This window comes from Myodes glareolus, chromosome 11, assembly GCF_982192425.1.
Source record: "Myodes glareolus chromosome 11, mMyoGla1.1, whole genome shotgun sequence".
Lineage (NCBI taxonomy): Eukaryota > Metazoa > Chordata > Mammalia > Rodentia > Cricetidae > Myodes > Myodes glareolus.
Window position 1 is genome coordinate 14,108,516 of NC_142036.1, and position 17,453 is coordinate 14,125,968.

General features: G+C 44.8%; 1 protein-coding gene across 5 annotated transcripts in view; it reads left to right on the forward strand.

Annotated features, from left to right (window-relative positions):
• The window catches only part of Brf1 (BRF1 general transcription factor IIIB subunit), a 52,431-nt gene that overhangs the window by 28,146 nt on the left and 6,832 nt on the right, over positions 1-17,453 (forward strand). For 2 of the 5 annotated variants that reach the window (XM_087911485.1, XM_085698025.2), the window contains 11 exons: positions 2,811-2,960; positions 4,133-4,226; positions 6,669-6,795; positions 7,432-7,471; positions 7,556-7,648; positions 8,915-9,005; positions 12,866-13,155; positions 15,226-15,287; positions 15,910-15,991; positions 16,074-16,129; positions 16,896-17,152. In XM_087911485.1, coding sequence (XP_087767611.1) covers positions 2,811-2,960; positions 4,133-4,226; positions 6,669-6,795; positions 7,432-7,471; positions 7,556-7,648; positions 8,915-9,005; positions 12,866-13,155; positions 15,226-15,287; positions 15,910-15,991; positions 16,074-16,129; positions 16,896-17,152 — 1,342 coding nt within the window. The remainder of the gene's footprint in view (positions 1-2,810; positions 2,961-4,132; positions 4,227-6,668; positions 6,796-7,431; positions 7,472-7,555; positions 7,649-8,914; positions 9,006-12,865; positions 13,156-15,225; positions 15,288-15,909; positions 15,992-16,073; positions 16,130-16,895; positions 17,153-17,453) is intronic. The other 3 variants (XM_087911486.1, XM_087911488.1, XM_087911487.1) reach the window with 3 other exon arrangements.

The window sequence follows — 17,453 nt, forward strand, 5'->3', positions numbered from 1 at the left end:
GGCTATCCTGAAACTTACTCTGTTGACCAGACTGACCTTGAACTTAGAGATCTGGATTCTTCTGCCTCCAAAGTGCTGACATTAAAGGCATGCACCACTGCGACCTAGCTTCGTTTACTTTTTCAAGATTTGTTTGTTTGTTTGCAGTGTTCTGCCTGCACGTAGGCCTGCAAGCCTGAACAGTTCTCATTATAGATGGTTTGTGAGCCACCCTGTGATTGCTGGGGATTGATCTTAGGACCTCCGGGAAAGCAGCCAGTGCTCTTAAGTTCTGAACCCTCTCTCTAGTCCCCTTCATTCACTTTTTTGAAGAAACTTTGAAATGGTGTTTTTTAGTGGCTACACATTTTCCATTCTTTCAATGTGCACAGGGTCTTTTTTCTTCATCTTAGCCAAGATTTGTTATAATTTTCTGAGTTTTAATAGAGGCCATGAAAAATAAAAAATAAAAAATAAATAAATTTTTAAAAAGTACATAAACCAAACAAAATATAGAAGCCGTGGTAGTAGGTGTCAGATTTTTTTGGGTTTTTTGTTTGTTTGTTTGTCTGTTTTTTGAGGCACGGTTTCTCTGTGAAACACTACTAGCTGTACTGGAACTCAATTTATAGACCAGATTGGCCTCATACTCACAGATCCATCTGCCTCTGCCTCCAGAGTGCTGGGAGTCATGAGGCCTGTCTTAGTGTCTTTGTTTATTAATAGACATGCCATTTTCATAACTGTTCACAGATTCTGCAAAAGGATTACTTTGTGAGACAGAGAATTGAAAGCCTATTTAGTAAATGCAATCTAGTGATACGACTCCCACCTTAATCCTTTCTCCTGACTGACTTCAGATTCAAGGGAACTGTATTAAAAGTTTTCTATTTCCAGCACTTCTTGCTGTGTATGACTCTAACTCGTTCCCCATGTACACACAGACTCCACTACTTTATCTTCTGTGGAGTTACTGGTTCTCCTGTTACTCACAGGCCTGTCCTTCCATTCAGGAAACTGCAGTCAGGTTGTCTAGACTTTTTCCTTTTTTAAAAAAAAAAAACAAAAAAACGTTTGTTTATTATTTAGAGACGAGGTCTTGCTATGTCTCCCAGGCATGCTTTAACTGACCATCCTTGTACTGAAGCCTCTTTAGCAGCTTGGATTATAGGCATCTGGTGTCGTGTACACTATCCTTTCTATTTAGCATGGAACAGTGGAGGTCTAGAATGTTGAGACAGGATTTTACTCTGTAGATCAGGTTGGCCTGAAACTTAAAGAAATTCACCTGCCTCTGCTTTCTGGGTGGTGGGATTAAAGACGTACACTACTACTCCAGGCCTGAGAACATTTTTAAAAATCAAGTCTATTCATTGCTGTATTCGCAAGGCCTGAAACATAACAATTATATGTGTGTGTGCATACATATATATATATGTAATAATTATCTATCTATATATCTATCTATATATATCTTAAATTTTTTCTCTTATAGTTGGGTACATGCTTTTAATCCTAGCACTCGGAAGGCAAAGGCAGGCAGACTTTTGAGATTAAGGCGAACCAGATCTACAGAATGAGTTTCAGGACAGCCAGGGTTATACAGAGAAACCCTGTCTCAAAAAACTCAAGACTGTTGAATTTTTACTAAAGATACCTGCTAGGATTCTCAACAATTTAGCACAACCTAAGGACACTGGTACCCAACATAGCCAGGTGGTTACTGTGAATGTGACTTGAATCTGTCCAGTCCTTCCAGGTTTCAGACTACTTCAGGGCCTTCTTCAATGCCCTCTTAAACTCTTGCTAAGTCCTTCTGGTTTTTGGTTGGTTGGTCGGTTGGTCAGTTTTTTTTTTTCTTTTTTCTTTTTAAGAAATGGAGTCTCTGTGTTGTTTAGGGTAGCCTCAAATTCTTGAACCTAAGTGTCCTCCCCATCCATCTTCCAAGTTACTTTGGTTACAGGTATAAGACACTGTACTCAGCTTTCTTCTCTGAGTCTTCTTGTGAGCTGGACTGGATCTTTGTATGTATGGTCTCATGGAGTTACTTGGTAAAGGTCAGTTTGCCTGGGAGGATGGGCTAGGTATCAGTCAATAGCTGATGCCCTTTGCCTTCCCTGTCCTTCCTGCCATTTGAAAGATGAGGTGAACTGACTGATTCTCTCCCAGTTTCTCTGAGACCTTCTCTGATCCTCCTCCATTATTATCTGCTAGCGTTCTCTAAGCTGCCTGCTTCTCAGCCCTGACCATAAGCGGTTCTTTCTGGACAAGTCCCAAGATCTCCTCGGTCCCTAGGTCGTGTCTTTGCCCTAATGGTATGGTAATAATGAGCTGAATTCATCAAGTGACTTGGTTTTACTTGCTTGCCCTATTCATGGGCTCCATAAATTTTTGACTGAAACTTCAGTACCTAGCAGAGTGCTAGACACTTAGGAGAAGAACATGTAAACATGTGTGTACTTGTGTGCCCACTGCGTTCATTTTGCTAGATACTGAACTGACACAGCCACTCAGGAAATTCAGAAGGTGGTGTGTGTGTAAAGAGTCCACACCTGTCCTGCTCTTTGACCTCTCGTCACCCTCTGAGAAAAGGTGGAAGTTGTACCCCACCCCTATTGCCATACATTCCCAGATTTGTGCCCTGTGAAGCCAGCAGTTCTCCTCTGGCTGTAGTAAACACAGCTGCACAGCTAAGGTCAAAGAGGCTGTGCTTCAGGGGAGGGGACCTCAGAGAGCCTGTGTACATGGTAGAGTCACCAAGTTGCAGGGTATTGCTCAGTGCTGTATGTACATATCTGAATACACACTAAGGTATTGTGTCTACTGTATAGACCCATGCTTGTACATTCCACGTTTTGCTCATCTACTGGAATTTGGGGAGAAGAACCATGAAGTATCCATGACAGCCCTGAGGCTTCTGCAGAGGATGAAGAGGGATTGGATGCACACAGGGCGGCGCCCCTCTGGGCTCTGTGGAGCAGGTACAGTATTGGCCGTATGCCTCTAGGATGACAGCTTAGTCTAGCACTTGGGTAGCATTTTCTATCCTGATGCTTGATGAGCACATGCATGCATGTGTGTAGGAGGGTACTAGCAGTCAAATTTAGGGTCCTATGCATAGTAGGTAAGTTGAACCCTAGTCATCTATTTTGAGCCTTAAACAGTCAAGCCCATGAGTTATTGCTTATGGTACCAGAGTCCACCTTACATAAGATCAGTGTCCTTTGACCTGACCTTCATGGTTCTTACTCCTCAAGGACTCTGGCACTTTTTCCTTGTTGGCTTCTGCAGGTTCTGAGATGAGAGACAGGGCTTCAGAGGATGAAATGACGGTTGGTAGTTCTTGTTCCACTCTACGTTGTCCACTCATGGCACATTGTTGCCACTCTCAGCATGGTTAGTGAGATGACCTCTCAGCTGAGGCACTGAGTCTTTGCTAGCCAGTGGCATAGTTGTTCTGGCTGCACCTGTAAGATCTTCAGGTGCTGACTGTGGCCTAGACCAAGAATCTCCTGCTCAGGAAGAGCTCCAGGCCATCAGGGGCCTGTTCCTTCTGTAGCCTCTACCTTCCTACCTCTCTGCCATGCCAGGTACCACTTCTGCACCCATTAGGGCAATGCTGCCTGAGACTGCTTGTATCTGAGACCTGATTTCCACATTTACTCTAAAGACTCTTGGGCCCCGTGCTTACTATTACCATAATTCACACTTGTCAGATGGTGTCTTGCGCCTCGTGCCCCAGCCTTTTCCAGCTTTACTACATTCTCAGAATCCTCTACTCTCATCATAACCTGGGGTTTCACATACATTACCTCAATGTTAATTTTCATGTTTTGAGGAGTTATAAGAAATTCTTGCATTTTCTGTTTTTCTTATTAAAAGTAGAATGTAGTACAGTTTTAACCCAAAATAAGAGTGGGACTCTTATTGCCATAGAGTGTCTGCATCATAGGTCTGTTTAGAGTAGGCAAACACCCTGTCACTTTGTAGAGTGGGACTCTTATTGCCATAGAGTGTCTGCGTCATAGGTCTGTTTAGAGAAGGGAAACACATGTCCCACTCACAGTTCAGCTGTCACTATTCAGAGTTAAGGGAGTATTTTGTTTGCTTTCATGTCTGTGTGAGTTTTCTGGTGATCTCGTTTCTTTCCTAGCACTTTTGGTTGCAGCCAGAATGCATGACTTCCGGAGAACCGTCAAAGAAGTCATCAGTGTGGTCAAAGTGTGTGAATCCACACTACGGAAGAGGTAAACATTTTAGTTCACAGTGTGATGGCTACTGCACCCATCTCTGTATTGGAGCTGCTACTGCCTGGGTTACTCTGCCCTTTGGAAGTACCCAGCTTCCCATCCTAATGTCTCCGGAGATTAGTAGACTGTAATTAAGGAGGCTTCCCATCCCACTGATTAGAAGTGGACAGCAAAGCTGCTTTGGAAAGGCTTCCTCTTTCCATTTGGTTTGTTTCATTCTGGGCTTTGAGAGCCTGCATGACTTCTTGCTAGAGTTAGTTAAACCTCACCATATCTGTCATGGGCCACAGACTCTGTGCACAGCTTCCAACAAGTTGCTCCCAGCTCATCTGGATAACCTGAGCAAGATGAACATGCCAAGGAATTGCTAGGAATCTTGTCATTGCTGATATACATATCACAGATTTCAACACTTGTTGACCATTTCTGCTGAAAACATCTGCTATAATATCTTCTGGAAGCAAATTGGAAAATCAGTTTAAGTATTTTGCCTCTAATAATAATAATAACTTTTTAAATAATAATAATAACTTTTTAAAAGATATTACATTTATTTGTGTGTATGTGTGCACATGCCTGTACACATGCCACTGCACACAATGGTGAGATCAGAGGATAATGTGGGAGAGGTCAGTTCTCTCCTTCTGCTATGTGATTGAACTCAAGTCATCAGACTTAGCTGCAGCAATTTTATATGCTGACCCAGGCTCACATTTTTTTTTTTTTTTTTTTTTGTAAGACAGGTCTCTCTCTTTGTAATCCGGCCTACCTGGAACTCACAGAGATCCTTATGTCTCAGCTTCCCAACTGCTAAGATAAAGGCTTGTGCCTCCATATCCAGCCTCTTTTTTTTTTTAATTAAAACATTTTTAAAATGTAGTGTGTATGTGTGCATATTCATGTGGAGGTCAAGAGACAAACTGCCAGAACTGTTTCTCCTCCTTCTGTGGCGGTGCCAGGGCTCAAATCATGTCATCAGACTCGGCAGCTAATATCTTAAATGTTGATCCATCTTGTTATCTTATTTTATTTTATTATTTTATTAAACATTCAGTGACATCACCCTTCACTGGCTCTGGGAGAGATGATCCTACCCCTTGCTGGCCACTGTAACAGAAGAACTGTCCCCACACCTCATGGGAGAGCTGGTCCCACACTCATGAGAGATGGCCCCACTCCTCACCCTGGGCATAGAAAACCTGACTTCACCTTGCCTAAGGCGGTGGGGGGAGGTCCCAGCTGCCCGGACTAACCAAATCAGCTAGCACCCAGACCTACAGCCAGGACTTTTTTGTTGGCTACCCCAACATCTACTCTGTCTATGATCTGCCAGAGTGTGTGAAGGAACTGGTCCTGTGTGGCCATAGTTGCAAGATCTCCATGACTTGGGGTGACAGTAGGATATCAGAGAAATTTTGCAAGAGTCCAGTATTGATTGTGTAGCAGAAGCCAGAGACCTTGAGTCAGACCAACAACTCATGGCAAGTAAAGCTGAGTGAACAAAAGGGTCCGTGGTGTGATACACCACAGATTCCACAAGAGTCAGGAGAGATGAAGGAACAAAGCGGGTTTTTTGTTTGTTTGATTTGGTTTTAATTAATTTTTAAAATTTTCTTTTTGGGGGATGCTACGGAGATGAGGGACAGACATGGAGGGACTGAGAAATGAGTGGGGTTGGGATGCATGATGTGAAATTTCCAAAGAATCAATCAAAAGTTGTGTTAAGAAATTGTAAGTGAATGCCTTTTATCCCAGCACTTGAGAGGCAGAGTCAGATGATCTCTGAATTTGAGGCCAGCCTGGTATATAGAGAGAGTTCCAGGACACACAAATAAAAGCCCTGCCTCAAAAAATAAACAAACAAACAATAAAAATGTAGCCAAGCACTTCTATAACTGCAGCTCTAGGTACCTCGAGGCAGAAGGATCAAGAGTTCAAGTTATTCTCAGCTACATGACGATTTCGAAGCCAGCCTGGACTACATGAAACTCACTGTTTAAAAAACAAACAAAAAACCAACAGACAAACATAAAAAAACAAAGTAAACAAATATTAGCCAACAGTATGTGTTCATACTCGGTACTTGTGGAGGTGAGACCTGAAGATGGAGATATCAAGATGACACAGCAAGTCAAGGCCTTGCCTCTGCTGTCAAAGCTGACCACATAGTAGGAGAGAACTGAGCCCACAAGTTGTGTGTTGTGGCATGTATGCATGCTTGTATACATGAGTGCCCTCCCTACGTAAATGAACTAAGCATTTTTAATTTAAGGAAATGCAGAAAAGTTGGTAAGATTTAAACTGTGTTGGCTGCCCCAGAAGAGTCTGCTCAGCTGTTGGGTGGGCAGGCCTCCCCTTGGAGACTCTTCCACCAGAGCCGGGGTGGGCACGTGGAGGTAGCGAGAGTGCCATGGGCTTTTCTCTGCTTTTCTGTTTTAGGCTCACAGAATTTGAAGACACTCCAACCAGTCAGCTCACCATTGATGAGTTTATGAAGATTGACCTGGAGGAGGAATGTGACCCTCCTTCGTACACAGCTGGACAGAGGAAGCTGCGCATGAAGCAGGTGGCTCCATACCTCCCATTACACTTGAGCTTTTTAGGAAGATTTGCTCTCTAACATTCTCATATCTGTTGGACTCTTCGGGCTGCTAACTTGGTCTTCTTGGGCCTTGAGTCTTAGGGATGTGCCATGTGTAGAGCCTCCAAGCACTGTCCACATTGGGGCTCATGATGAGCTTTTCATCCCTGGCCCATTGAGCCCGTCCCCACAGCTAAGCTTTGTTCTGGTTTATTCCTTGTCTTCTAAGGCAGCCACCACTGTAGCCAGACTTCCTTTCATTATCGCTGAGCTTGTGACTGCTCATACTAGGACTGCAGTCAACACGGAGGGCGGAGGGCCAGAGCTGGGTTGCAGCTGAGTTTTGGGTAACTCAAGGATACATTCTGCACATTGGACAGACCTGACCTTTCTGGTCAAGTTGGCTTGGGTGGGATGTTGAGGTTCTACGTTTTTAAGTATTTAGAAAGCAGCCTTTCTAAATACTGCTTTCTAAATACCTAAATGGCTGCTTTCTAAATACCTACATGCCTGTTTGAAAGGAGAGGGCAGGTCTACAGCTCCAATTTGATCATCCCACAGCCTTGTCAACAATGAGGCCTTGAGCTTTGACTCTTTACCAAAGACCCCTTTGTCTTTCAGCTGGAACAGGTCCTGTCGAAAAAGCTAGAAGAAGTTGAAGGTAACCAACCAGTTCTCACACATGTGCTTCCTTTTTGGTAGAAAATCATTGTGCTTATTTTTTGCTCTTAACTTGTTACTTTAGGTGAAATATCCAGTTACCAGGATGCTATTGAAATTGAGCTAGAAAACAGCCGGCCAAAGGCAAAAGGGGCTCTTGCCAACTTGTCAAAGGATGGTGAGTCCTCCCTGCCATTAAGGGCATTGAGGGCCCTAGGCCAGCAGCCCTGACCTGCCCTACTCACTGGTACTTGACCTCACCCCAATCTGCTTGTCATTCCCTGCACTGAAGCACAGAATTGCATATCATGTTACTGCCAGGACACTCTTCTCCATCTGTCCACAGCCCTGCATGTGTGGCACTGGGAGCCCTGCTGGTCATTTGAGCTGTTTGCAAGGCCATGGCTCTTACTCATGCCCCTGTGCTGTCTGCCCCTGTTGAAATACATATCCCAGTGTGGACTTTTTTTCAGAGCTGCTGTAATCGTTTGTGTTGCTAACGATTAGTTCTCTTCTGGGCTGTTCAGAATAAAGGTATATATGTCTGCTTCCTTCCTTGGGACGTAGTCTGGGGAAGCTACTCTGGGCATCCCTCTGATTGCTCGGCTGTGCTCTCTGCCCATCGTGCTGGCACTGTGCTTCCCCTCAGTGTTTGCTTGTGTCCCGTGTCCACATTAGTGTCATCTAACCACCCTTCTCAACCCCCCAGTCTGCCTCACTTGTGGCTGTTACAAGCAGTCTCTTTCCTCCTTTGGTTCACATGGCAGCTTGCCGCTTGGCAATAGCACTGACTTCTGTGTGCTGACCATTCCTGTGCAGTGTGAACTCTCTTGTCACTCATACTAGTTTTCAGTCATTTTGTCATTGGATTTTCCTAGTACTTGATTCTGTCAGCTACACATAGTGATTCTACTGCTGTTCTGTACCAGCTCTTAATTTCTTTCTTGAGTCTACCTGGCCCTGCAGCATCTTGCTGATCTTGGTGACAGCCGTATGTCCTCACTCCAGCCCCCATGGACTAGTGTGCGTGTACTGAGCTGGTTGTTCTCGTATCTGTCATGGTGAGTAAATGCTTACTCATTGCCATCAAGGGTTTTCCTATCTCCCTGCAAATGAGAGTTCCAGAGGATTTCAGTATCTGTGGAGACCACAGGAGTTCTTACAATGGGTGAATGTGATCCAGTGTCCTGACAGTCACACCATTGGGTTCCCTGTTCTTGGAAGGCAACATTTGAGCCTCAGTGGCCGCTGCACTCATTCCCATCCAAGGCTTTGGCCTTGTCTGTTCGCAGAGTTGTTTGCTGCTTTTGATGTCTCTGTATAGTGATTTTCTTTGTGATCTTTTCTTAACTTGGTCTCATTTTCTAGCCGTCCTTTGCATGTACACAGCCTGCTGCCTCCTGTTTACTAGGTCACTTACTCCTGCCTGGCTTCATCCTTCCAGGTCACCTGCCTGACTTCTCTGTTCTGAGTCTGCTGACTGGGACACTGAACTTCTGTGAGAATTTTCATGTTTGCAGTTTCTTAGCCTCAAGGTATTTCCTCTCTTCCACATGTGAGGGAGCTATGGAAATTCTGGGGATAAGGTGTGTTCTGACATGGGTGCTAACTGCTGCTTGTATTGTGCAGTAATCAGGAAATATTGTTGGTATGTTCCTACTTGGTACTTAGGCATGAAGTATCCGTAGACCCTGCAGGGAGGCACCTTGTGTCATGGGCACAGAGGTGAGATGACATGTCCCACTTTCACTATTAATAGATATTGAGAACCTGCCACATGGTGGCTCTTCTTCAGAGCTCTGGTCTTCCCTCACTGTGATTTCCCCCAGTGGCTCCCTTGTATACAGAGAGATGGCTGCTGCCTTGCTGTGATTCTAAGACTTATCCTCTACCAGGGCACTTAGCCATCCTCAAGCCTAGAGGCCTGTCCCTTGGGGCACACATAGGCCCTGGTGTCACTAAGTCTCTGCTTGTCCTTCTCTTTCACTTTATGTCTACCTGGAGAACTCCAACACAGCAGAGACCGTGTTTGGTGGCTTGATTCAATCTGGAGCATCCTTTTTCCCTTTAGTGGTTTGAAGTAAGCCTTTTTGGTAGCGTTTTCTTGGTTTTAGCTGTTTTTCCTCATGTCTTTTGTGTAATATTTTTATTACTTTTTCTCAAACTTTATCTGTTCCTTTCCTACACATTCTGGCTTTGGAGCACAGCAGAAAGAAACTGGACACAGGCAGGGTATTCTGGGTCAGATTGTACAGGCTGGGGGCAGAGGTGTGACTTTCAGATCAAATATCAGAATATATAATGCAAATGCTACAGACTGTGTTTGGTTCTAAAGTGCCTTTAGCTTTTGAGCTTTGCCTATGGACATGTGTGGTGTAGGGAGAAGCCAGCCCCTCAGTCACTGTGACACTGGAGCTGTCACCGCTTCTGTCGTTTTGTGCTTTGTAATGGCAATTCCACCCTTCTCGCCTACTCCAGGTTACTCGCCTACTACCACTGGTTGCTTTCTGTCACTGAATTAGTGGTCTTTTCTAGGCTTTTGTATATAAATCTTTTTTTTATTGATTTTTATTGAGCTCTACATTTTTTTCTGCTCCCTTCCCTGCCTCTCCCCTCCCCTTCAACCTCCTCCCAAGGTCCCCTTGCTCCCAATTTACTCAGGAGTTTTGTCTTTTTCTACTACCCATGTAGATTAGATCTTAGGGTCCTCACTGTTGACTAGGTCTTCTGGGATTGTGATTTGTGGGCTGTTTTTCTTTGCTTTATGTTTAAAAACCACTAATGAGTGAGTATGTGTTTAAAAACCACTAATGAGTGAGTACGTGTGATAATTGTCTTTCTGTGTCTGGGTTACCTCACTTAAAATGATGTTTTCTAGCTCCATCCATTTGCCTGCAAAATTCAAGATGTTGTGGTTTTTTGTTTTTGTTTTCTTTTTTGGTTTTTTTTGTTTTTGTTTTTTTGCTATGTAGTACTCAATTGTGTAAATGTACCACATTTTCCTTATCCATTCCTTGGTTAAGGGTCTTTTAGGTTGTTTCCAGGTTATGGCCATGACAAACAATGCTGTTATGAACATAGTTGAGCACATGTGCTTGAGGCACAATTGAGCATCCTTTGGATATATACCCAAAAGTGGTATTGCTGGGTCTTGATGAAGGTTGTTTCCTAATTTTCTGATAAATCGCCACACTGACGTCCAAAGGGGCTGTATCAGCTTGCATTCCCACCAGCAGTGCAGGAGTGTTCCCTTTTCCCCAACCTCTCCAGCATACGTTGTCATCAGTGTTTTTGATCTTGGCCATTCTTTCAGGTGTAAGATGGAATCTCAGAGTTGTTTTGATTTGCATTTCTCTCATGAGTAAGGATGTTGAACATTTCCTTAAGTATCTTTCAGCCATTTTAGATTCCTCTGTTGACAGTTCTCTGTTTAGATCTGGCCTCCATTTTTTTTTAATTGGATTATGTGATCTTTTGGTGTCCAATTTCTTGAGTTCTTTGTATATTTTGGAGATCAGACCTCTGTCTGATATGGGGTTAGTGAAGATCTTTTCCCATTCTGTAAGCTGTTATTTTGTCTTGTTGACCGTGTCCTTTGCTTTACAGAAGCTTTTCAGTTTCAGGAGGTCCCATTTATTAATTGTTTCTCTCAGTGTCTGCGCTGCTGGGGTTATATTTAGGAAGTGGTCTCCTGTGTCAGTGTGTTCAAGTGTATTTCCCACTTTTTCTTATATAAGGTTCAGTGTGACTGGCTTTATGTTGAGGTCTTTGATCCATTTGGACCTGAGTTTTGTGCATGGTGCTAGTTATGGATCTATTTTCATTCTTCTACATGTTGATATCCAGTTATGCCAACACCATTTGTTAAAGATGCTTTCTTTTTTCCATTTGATATTTTTTGCTTCTTTGTCAAAAATCAGGTGTTTGAAGGTGTGTGGATTAATATCTGTGTCTTCTATTCAGTTCCATTGGTCCTCCTGTCTGCTTTTATGCCAATACTAGGCTGTTTTCAGTACTGTAGCTCTGTAGTAGAGTTTGAAGTCAGGGATTATGATGCCCCCAGAAGTTCTTTTATTGTACAGGATTGTTTTGGCTATCTTGGGTTTTTTGCTTTTCCACATGAAGTTGAGTACTGTTTCTTTCGAGGTCTGTGAAGAATTTTGCTGGGATTTTGCTGGGCATTGCATTGAATCTGTAGATTGCTTTTGGTAAGATTGCCATTTTTACTATATTAATTCTGTCTTCCTAAGAGCATGGGAGATCTTTCCACTTTCTGGTGTCTTCTTCAATTTCTTTCTCCAATGATTTAAAGTTCTTGTCATACAGGTATTCCACTTGTTTGGTTAGAGTTACTCCGAGATATTTTATGCTTATTTGTGGCTATTGTGAAGGGTGATGTTTCTCTGATTTCTTTGGCAGCCCATTTATCATTTGTTTGTATGGAAGTCTTTTATAGACATAGTGTGTGCCTTTGTCTTTCCTCAGCATTACTTTTATGTTGCCCACTGATAGCATGGTCCTTGTATTGTGTAGTTGCTGAAAGTGCAGTGAAGTGCTTACCATTCCTGTTGAGTGCATTCGGATTAGTTCCAGATAAACCTGTATGCAGTCCCTGTTGATATTGATCTCCCTTATATTGAGCAGAGTGGAATTGCTGGGTCTGGGAGGTGATGCTGGCAAACAGTTTGCACAGCAGTCACCACTATTCTTCCACTGTCAGCTTGTATGAGGCCAGTCCCTCTGTCTTCTCTCCATCCTCTCTGATGAGGTCACCAGCGTGATTTCTCAGCCGACTGAAACCATACAGTACAGCTCTCATGTTCTGATTGGTCTAGTTGGAGAGCCTTTCAGGACTCCATGGCTGTGCCGTCTCCTGCTGTTGTGCCCCTCATGTGTTCTCTATACTGGCAGGTCTTTTTATTTGGCTTCTGTGTTTTCTGAGCATTGGCGCTCTTTACATGTTCTAGACTGTCCTTTCAGACATTATCTAAGAAGACGCTACAGCCTTACCTTTGTCTTGACAGTATATTTCACAGGACAGACATTATAATTCTTTTTTTAAAAAATCATAATTATTTCAAAATTTTTTTTATCTGCTTTAGTGTTGTTGAAGGTATTTTTGCCTAAACCTAAATCACAAGCTTTATCTTTCCTGAATGTTCTTATGCTCTCAGATACCACATTTAAGTCAGCTTTTGCACAGAGCATGAGTAATAAGCCAGGCCATTCTTGCACGTGGGCAACCAACACCATTTGCTGGCAGGACCATGCTTTCTCTGCTGTAGAAAAAGGCATGCTTTTTGGTAGTTTTTGTATTCTTGGTTATTTTGCAGCTTTGCAAAAAATGTTTCTGTTACAAAAGTGGGCTCTCTCTGGCTTTCTGCCTGGTTGACAGGTGGTGTGCGAATCGTGTGTCCCTAGGCTCCGGTGAGGACGCCACATCCAGCCCATTCTGTGAGGAAGACACGGAGGATGAAGAGCTGGAGGCTGCTGCGAGCCACATGAACAAGGACTTTTACCGAGAGCTTTTGGGGAATGACCACAGCTCAGAAGCAGCACAAGGTCCTGATGGGGGCAGCCGGCCCCTCGCCCTGGAGTCCTTACTTGGCCCATTGCCCACAGCAGCCAGCCTGGGCATCTCCGATTCCATCCGAGAGTGCATCTCCTCCCCAAGTGGGGACCTCAGTGAGTGCCCTGGGACAGGGGAAGTTTATAGTCTGAAGGGTCCCCACTGTGGATTGGACCATAATTATGGGTTTGGATGAGGCGCTGCTAGGCCCCTGCACGCACAGTAGTCAACAGTCCCTGGGTGTGCTAGTTTCATTTAGCTTGCTGTGATGAATATCCTGTCAAAATCAACTGTGGGGAACAGTGTGACTTACAATTCCAGGTTACACTTGACCATTTCAGGGAAGTCAAGGCAGGAACTCAGACAACTAATCACATCACATCCATAGTCAGTAGCAAAAAGGAAAAAAAACAAAAACAAAAACGAAACACATCGTTGCTTGGTTTGCTTCTATCTAGCTTTCTCCTGTCTTTCCTAGTTTAGGACCCCCTACCTGGGGAATGCTGCCACCATAATGAACTGTGTCTTTGTACATCAATTAACAATCAAGACAGTGCTCCACAGACTTGCCTACAGGCACACCTGATAAAGATGTTTCAACTGAGACTCTCTTCCCAGGTGACTCTCAATTGTGTGACAAGTTGTCATCTAAAACTAACCATCACACAGGGTAAAAAGCTGGGTATGTGCCCCCTGGCCTATTACCATTGTAGGCTCCCTCTAGTCCAGCTGCTTTGGCTGGCCAGCTTATGGCATGGGTCCTGAGTTCCAGTAGCTACCAAATGACTGAGAGAAGGTCTGGTAGAGCCTTAAGTCATGCAAGAGTGGGGGAGCCAGCTCATTCCTGATTCTTCCCTGTTTACTGGAGTTAAGGTGCATCTTCACTGTCAGTGCTGAGATTGAGCATGTACAGAGGAGAAACACACTAACCAACAATTGCCCCTGCTCCCAACAGTGCCAGACACCTGAAGCTTCTTGTCCTCACCTTTAAAACAGGGAAGAAGGCTAGAGTAATGGCTCTGAGGTTAAGAGCACTGTCTTGCCCTTTCAAAGGACTGAGGTTTGATTCCCAGTACCCACGTGGTGGCTGTAATCCCAGGGGATCTGACGCCCTCTTTTGACTTCTTGAGGAAATACAAAGGCACATGTGCAAGTAAAACATTCATGCACACAAAATAAATTCTAGTAAATAAATAAATATGAAGAAGGGCCAGGAGACACCAGTGGCTCTGGAAGGGTAACCGGTCCTATCCCTGTAATCTGGCTCTGCTCTCCTGATCAGGTGAAGATTTGACCTTTGCTAGAGGGTAGGGCCTCTCAAATGGGTGGAACAGTTGAGAAATGGGGCTATATGAGGGGTAGACCTAAGTTGGGGAGGCAAAATGCTTCACCTGTGGACCAAGTATGTAGAGGACAGTTAAGTATCTGCTTTGAGGGAGCAGGTAATTCAGAGCAATACAAAGGTACTTGTCAACCTGAGCATAGGGAACCCAGAGCAGAAAGCATGGGAAGTGGGGCAGACTGCAGAGAGCCTCGAGGGGTGGATGGTCTGACCACTAATGAATTACCCCAGGGTTTCAGCCTTAAGAGATGAAGACAACACCTCAAAATTCCCAACTATGTGGGCCATTAGGTGGGTGAAGGTGGGATGGTGAAGGGGTTGCCTGGCATCTAGAAGAGTAAGATACAGGTGAAGAATCCAGTGGTCTGCTGGATTCCACGGTAGACCTTTCTTAGCAGCTCTTCACCTAGTCCTTGAGCTTAATTTTCTTGTTGAGGATGCAGGAAATATTCCCTGTACCTGTTTTCTTTCTTCTTCTTTTCCTCCTCCTCCTCCTCTTTCTTCTCCTTCTTCTTTCTAGACAGGGTTTCTCTTTTCTCTATGTAACAAATAGTTTTAGCTGTCCTGGAACTCACTCTGTAGACCAGGCCAGCCTCGAACTCACAGAGATCCAGCTGCTTCTGCTTCTTGAATGCTGGGATTAAAGGTGTGCTCCACCACCTCTTGACCTTTTTTTTTTTTCTCCTGGTTTCTTTCTTGATGGTCAAGTGTTAAGGTGACATTCTCTCAATGGAGATTCTTGCAGCCCATTTGCCCCAGCTCTTACTCCCTGAGTCCAAAGCATCCCCATGGTGAGCAGTATCTGCTAGGGCAGCCTGTGACACTGATGGGTTCTTCTCTCTAGAAGATACTTCAGGAGACGGGGAGCTGGACCTCAGTGGCATCGATGACCTTGAAATTGACAGAGTAAGCCCTTTGACTCCTCTTGTCCCCAGTGGTGGTTGAGACTTATGGAGGGTAAAGTGTGGTTGAACTAGGTTCAAGGCCTGTCATTCACCTTTAGCCTCTCTGAGCCTTGTGACTTTCTCAGACATTCCGTAATAGGTGAGTGGTCTCAAGTTGTAGTGCCTATGATTCAGACATGACCCTTGGACTCCCTCCTCAAAGCTCTGTTCCAAGCAGCCTCAGTTGTCATGTGCCCTTCCTCTGAAACCCCAAACAACCCAACCAGGACCATGTTGGGAAGGCCCTGAGCTCTGCACCTGGCCTTGGCTCCCATTGCATCACAAATATATTGTATATCTCTAATCCCCAAATCCCAGGGGCCCTAGACTATACACTAACACTTGGCTGTGTATCTTAGAGATCTAACAAGGCCTAGGAACTACAAATACTGGCTTATGGCTGCAGGGTAAAGTTGGCAGAGGAGGACAAAGGACTGACAGGTTTCTGTGCTGAAGGAAGGCCTTCCCACATCCTTTCTTCAGCAATTTAAGCATATAAATAGGAAGCTAATTGCTGAGAGATCTTGGCATACGTCAGAACTCAACCTCAAAGATCTGAAGTCGCTTCACTGTGCTTCCCACAGTACATCCTGAACGAGTCAGAAGCCCGGGTAAAAGCTGAGTTGTGGATGCGTGAGAATGCTGAGTACCTGCGGGAGCAGAGGGGTAAGTACACATCCAAGTACTCTGCCCAGGTCCCAGGATATGTCCCTTGCTGAGTGAGGCCCACTGTTTTTTCATCTTACAGAGAAAGAAGCAAGAATAGCAAAGGAAAAGGAGCTTGGTATCTATAAGGAGCACAAGGTGGGTACCTCTTGACAGGACTGCCTAACTCAGCCTTAGTGTTGGCTGACAGGAGGAAACCATTTGGGGAACACCTCTCCCCTGTGTCCATAGGAGCCTGACTGGGACAGGCAGTGGAAGCCATAGGACCCACATCCCTGGCTGCCAGGTTATTATTATTATTGCTTGGTCCATCATAGATGGTTGTACCTATGTATGTAGGATATTTACAGTGAGATATCCTACGCAGGAGCTAAGGAGACCAAATTGAGATGTAGGCCTGGACTCAGATTATTTCATGGGCTTCAGGTCCTTGTTGAGGACATGAGAGACCCTGTCTTTGTTCCTATATTCTTTGATAACAGGTAGACGGTCTTGGTAACTTGGCTCAGCTGCTCCCTCTGGGGTTTCAGCCTCCTAAGTGTAAGTTGCTGAACATTTTAAGAACCAAGTGAGAAGATGTGACGCTGGCAAAACCCGGGGTCTAGGGTGGGGGCTCAGAGAGTGAGTGGTACTTGCCTCAAAGGAAGACTAGAGACTTGGGCAGCGAAGTGGGTCCCAAATTCCATGCTGTATGAGGTACTTTCCTTTTCTGTAGACAAGAAAGACTTTTCTAGGAAGCATAGATATTCAGGAACTGAGGTAACCAGTGTCAGAGCTGGGAGTTGCCAAGATAGATCCAAGCCAATTTTCTGTGCCCCTCCAGATGGGCAACAGCTGTGGCTCAAGGGTAGATGGCAGGTGTGAAGCTAGCGTATGATAGGAGTTTTTTGTGTGTTTCATTCAGCCCAAGAAATCTTGCAAACGCCGGGAGCCAATCCTGGCCAGCACAGCTGGAGAGGCTATTGAAAAGATGCTGGAACAGAAGAAAATCTCCAGCAAGATCAACTACAGTGTATTACGGGACCTTAACAGCAAGGGTGGGGACAGCCCATCCAGAGAGGACTCACAGCCCTCAGAGTGTACCAGCACCAAGAAGTTGTCACGGAGGAAAAGATCAGCTAGCAGGAGTGATGCTGACCCTGAGACAAGCATGGGGAAGAGGTACTGTCCTGCCCTTGGACTGGGGAGAAGCCAGCAAAGGACTAGGCCCCCATCTTGGCTGTTGTTTACAACCAGAGCTTCAGGAGCCACACTTGTCCCACTGTGTGCTGAGTGCTAACAAGCCCATCTGATCCAGATGTGGGTGTCCTGACCTCCCACCCCTATTTCTTGGTCCCAGAGCTAAGAGGCTTCTGGCAGCAGCAGGATCTACTCCATCTCCAGAAAGCAGTTGGATACTTAGTGCTAATGGGTTCTTCCAGCCCTCCCATACCCACACCCCTTCTATACTCCCGAGGCTGCA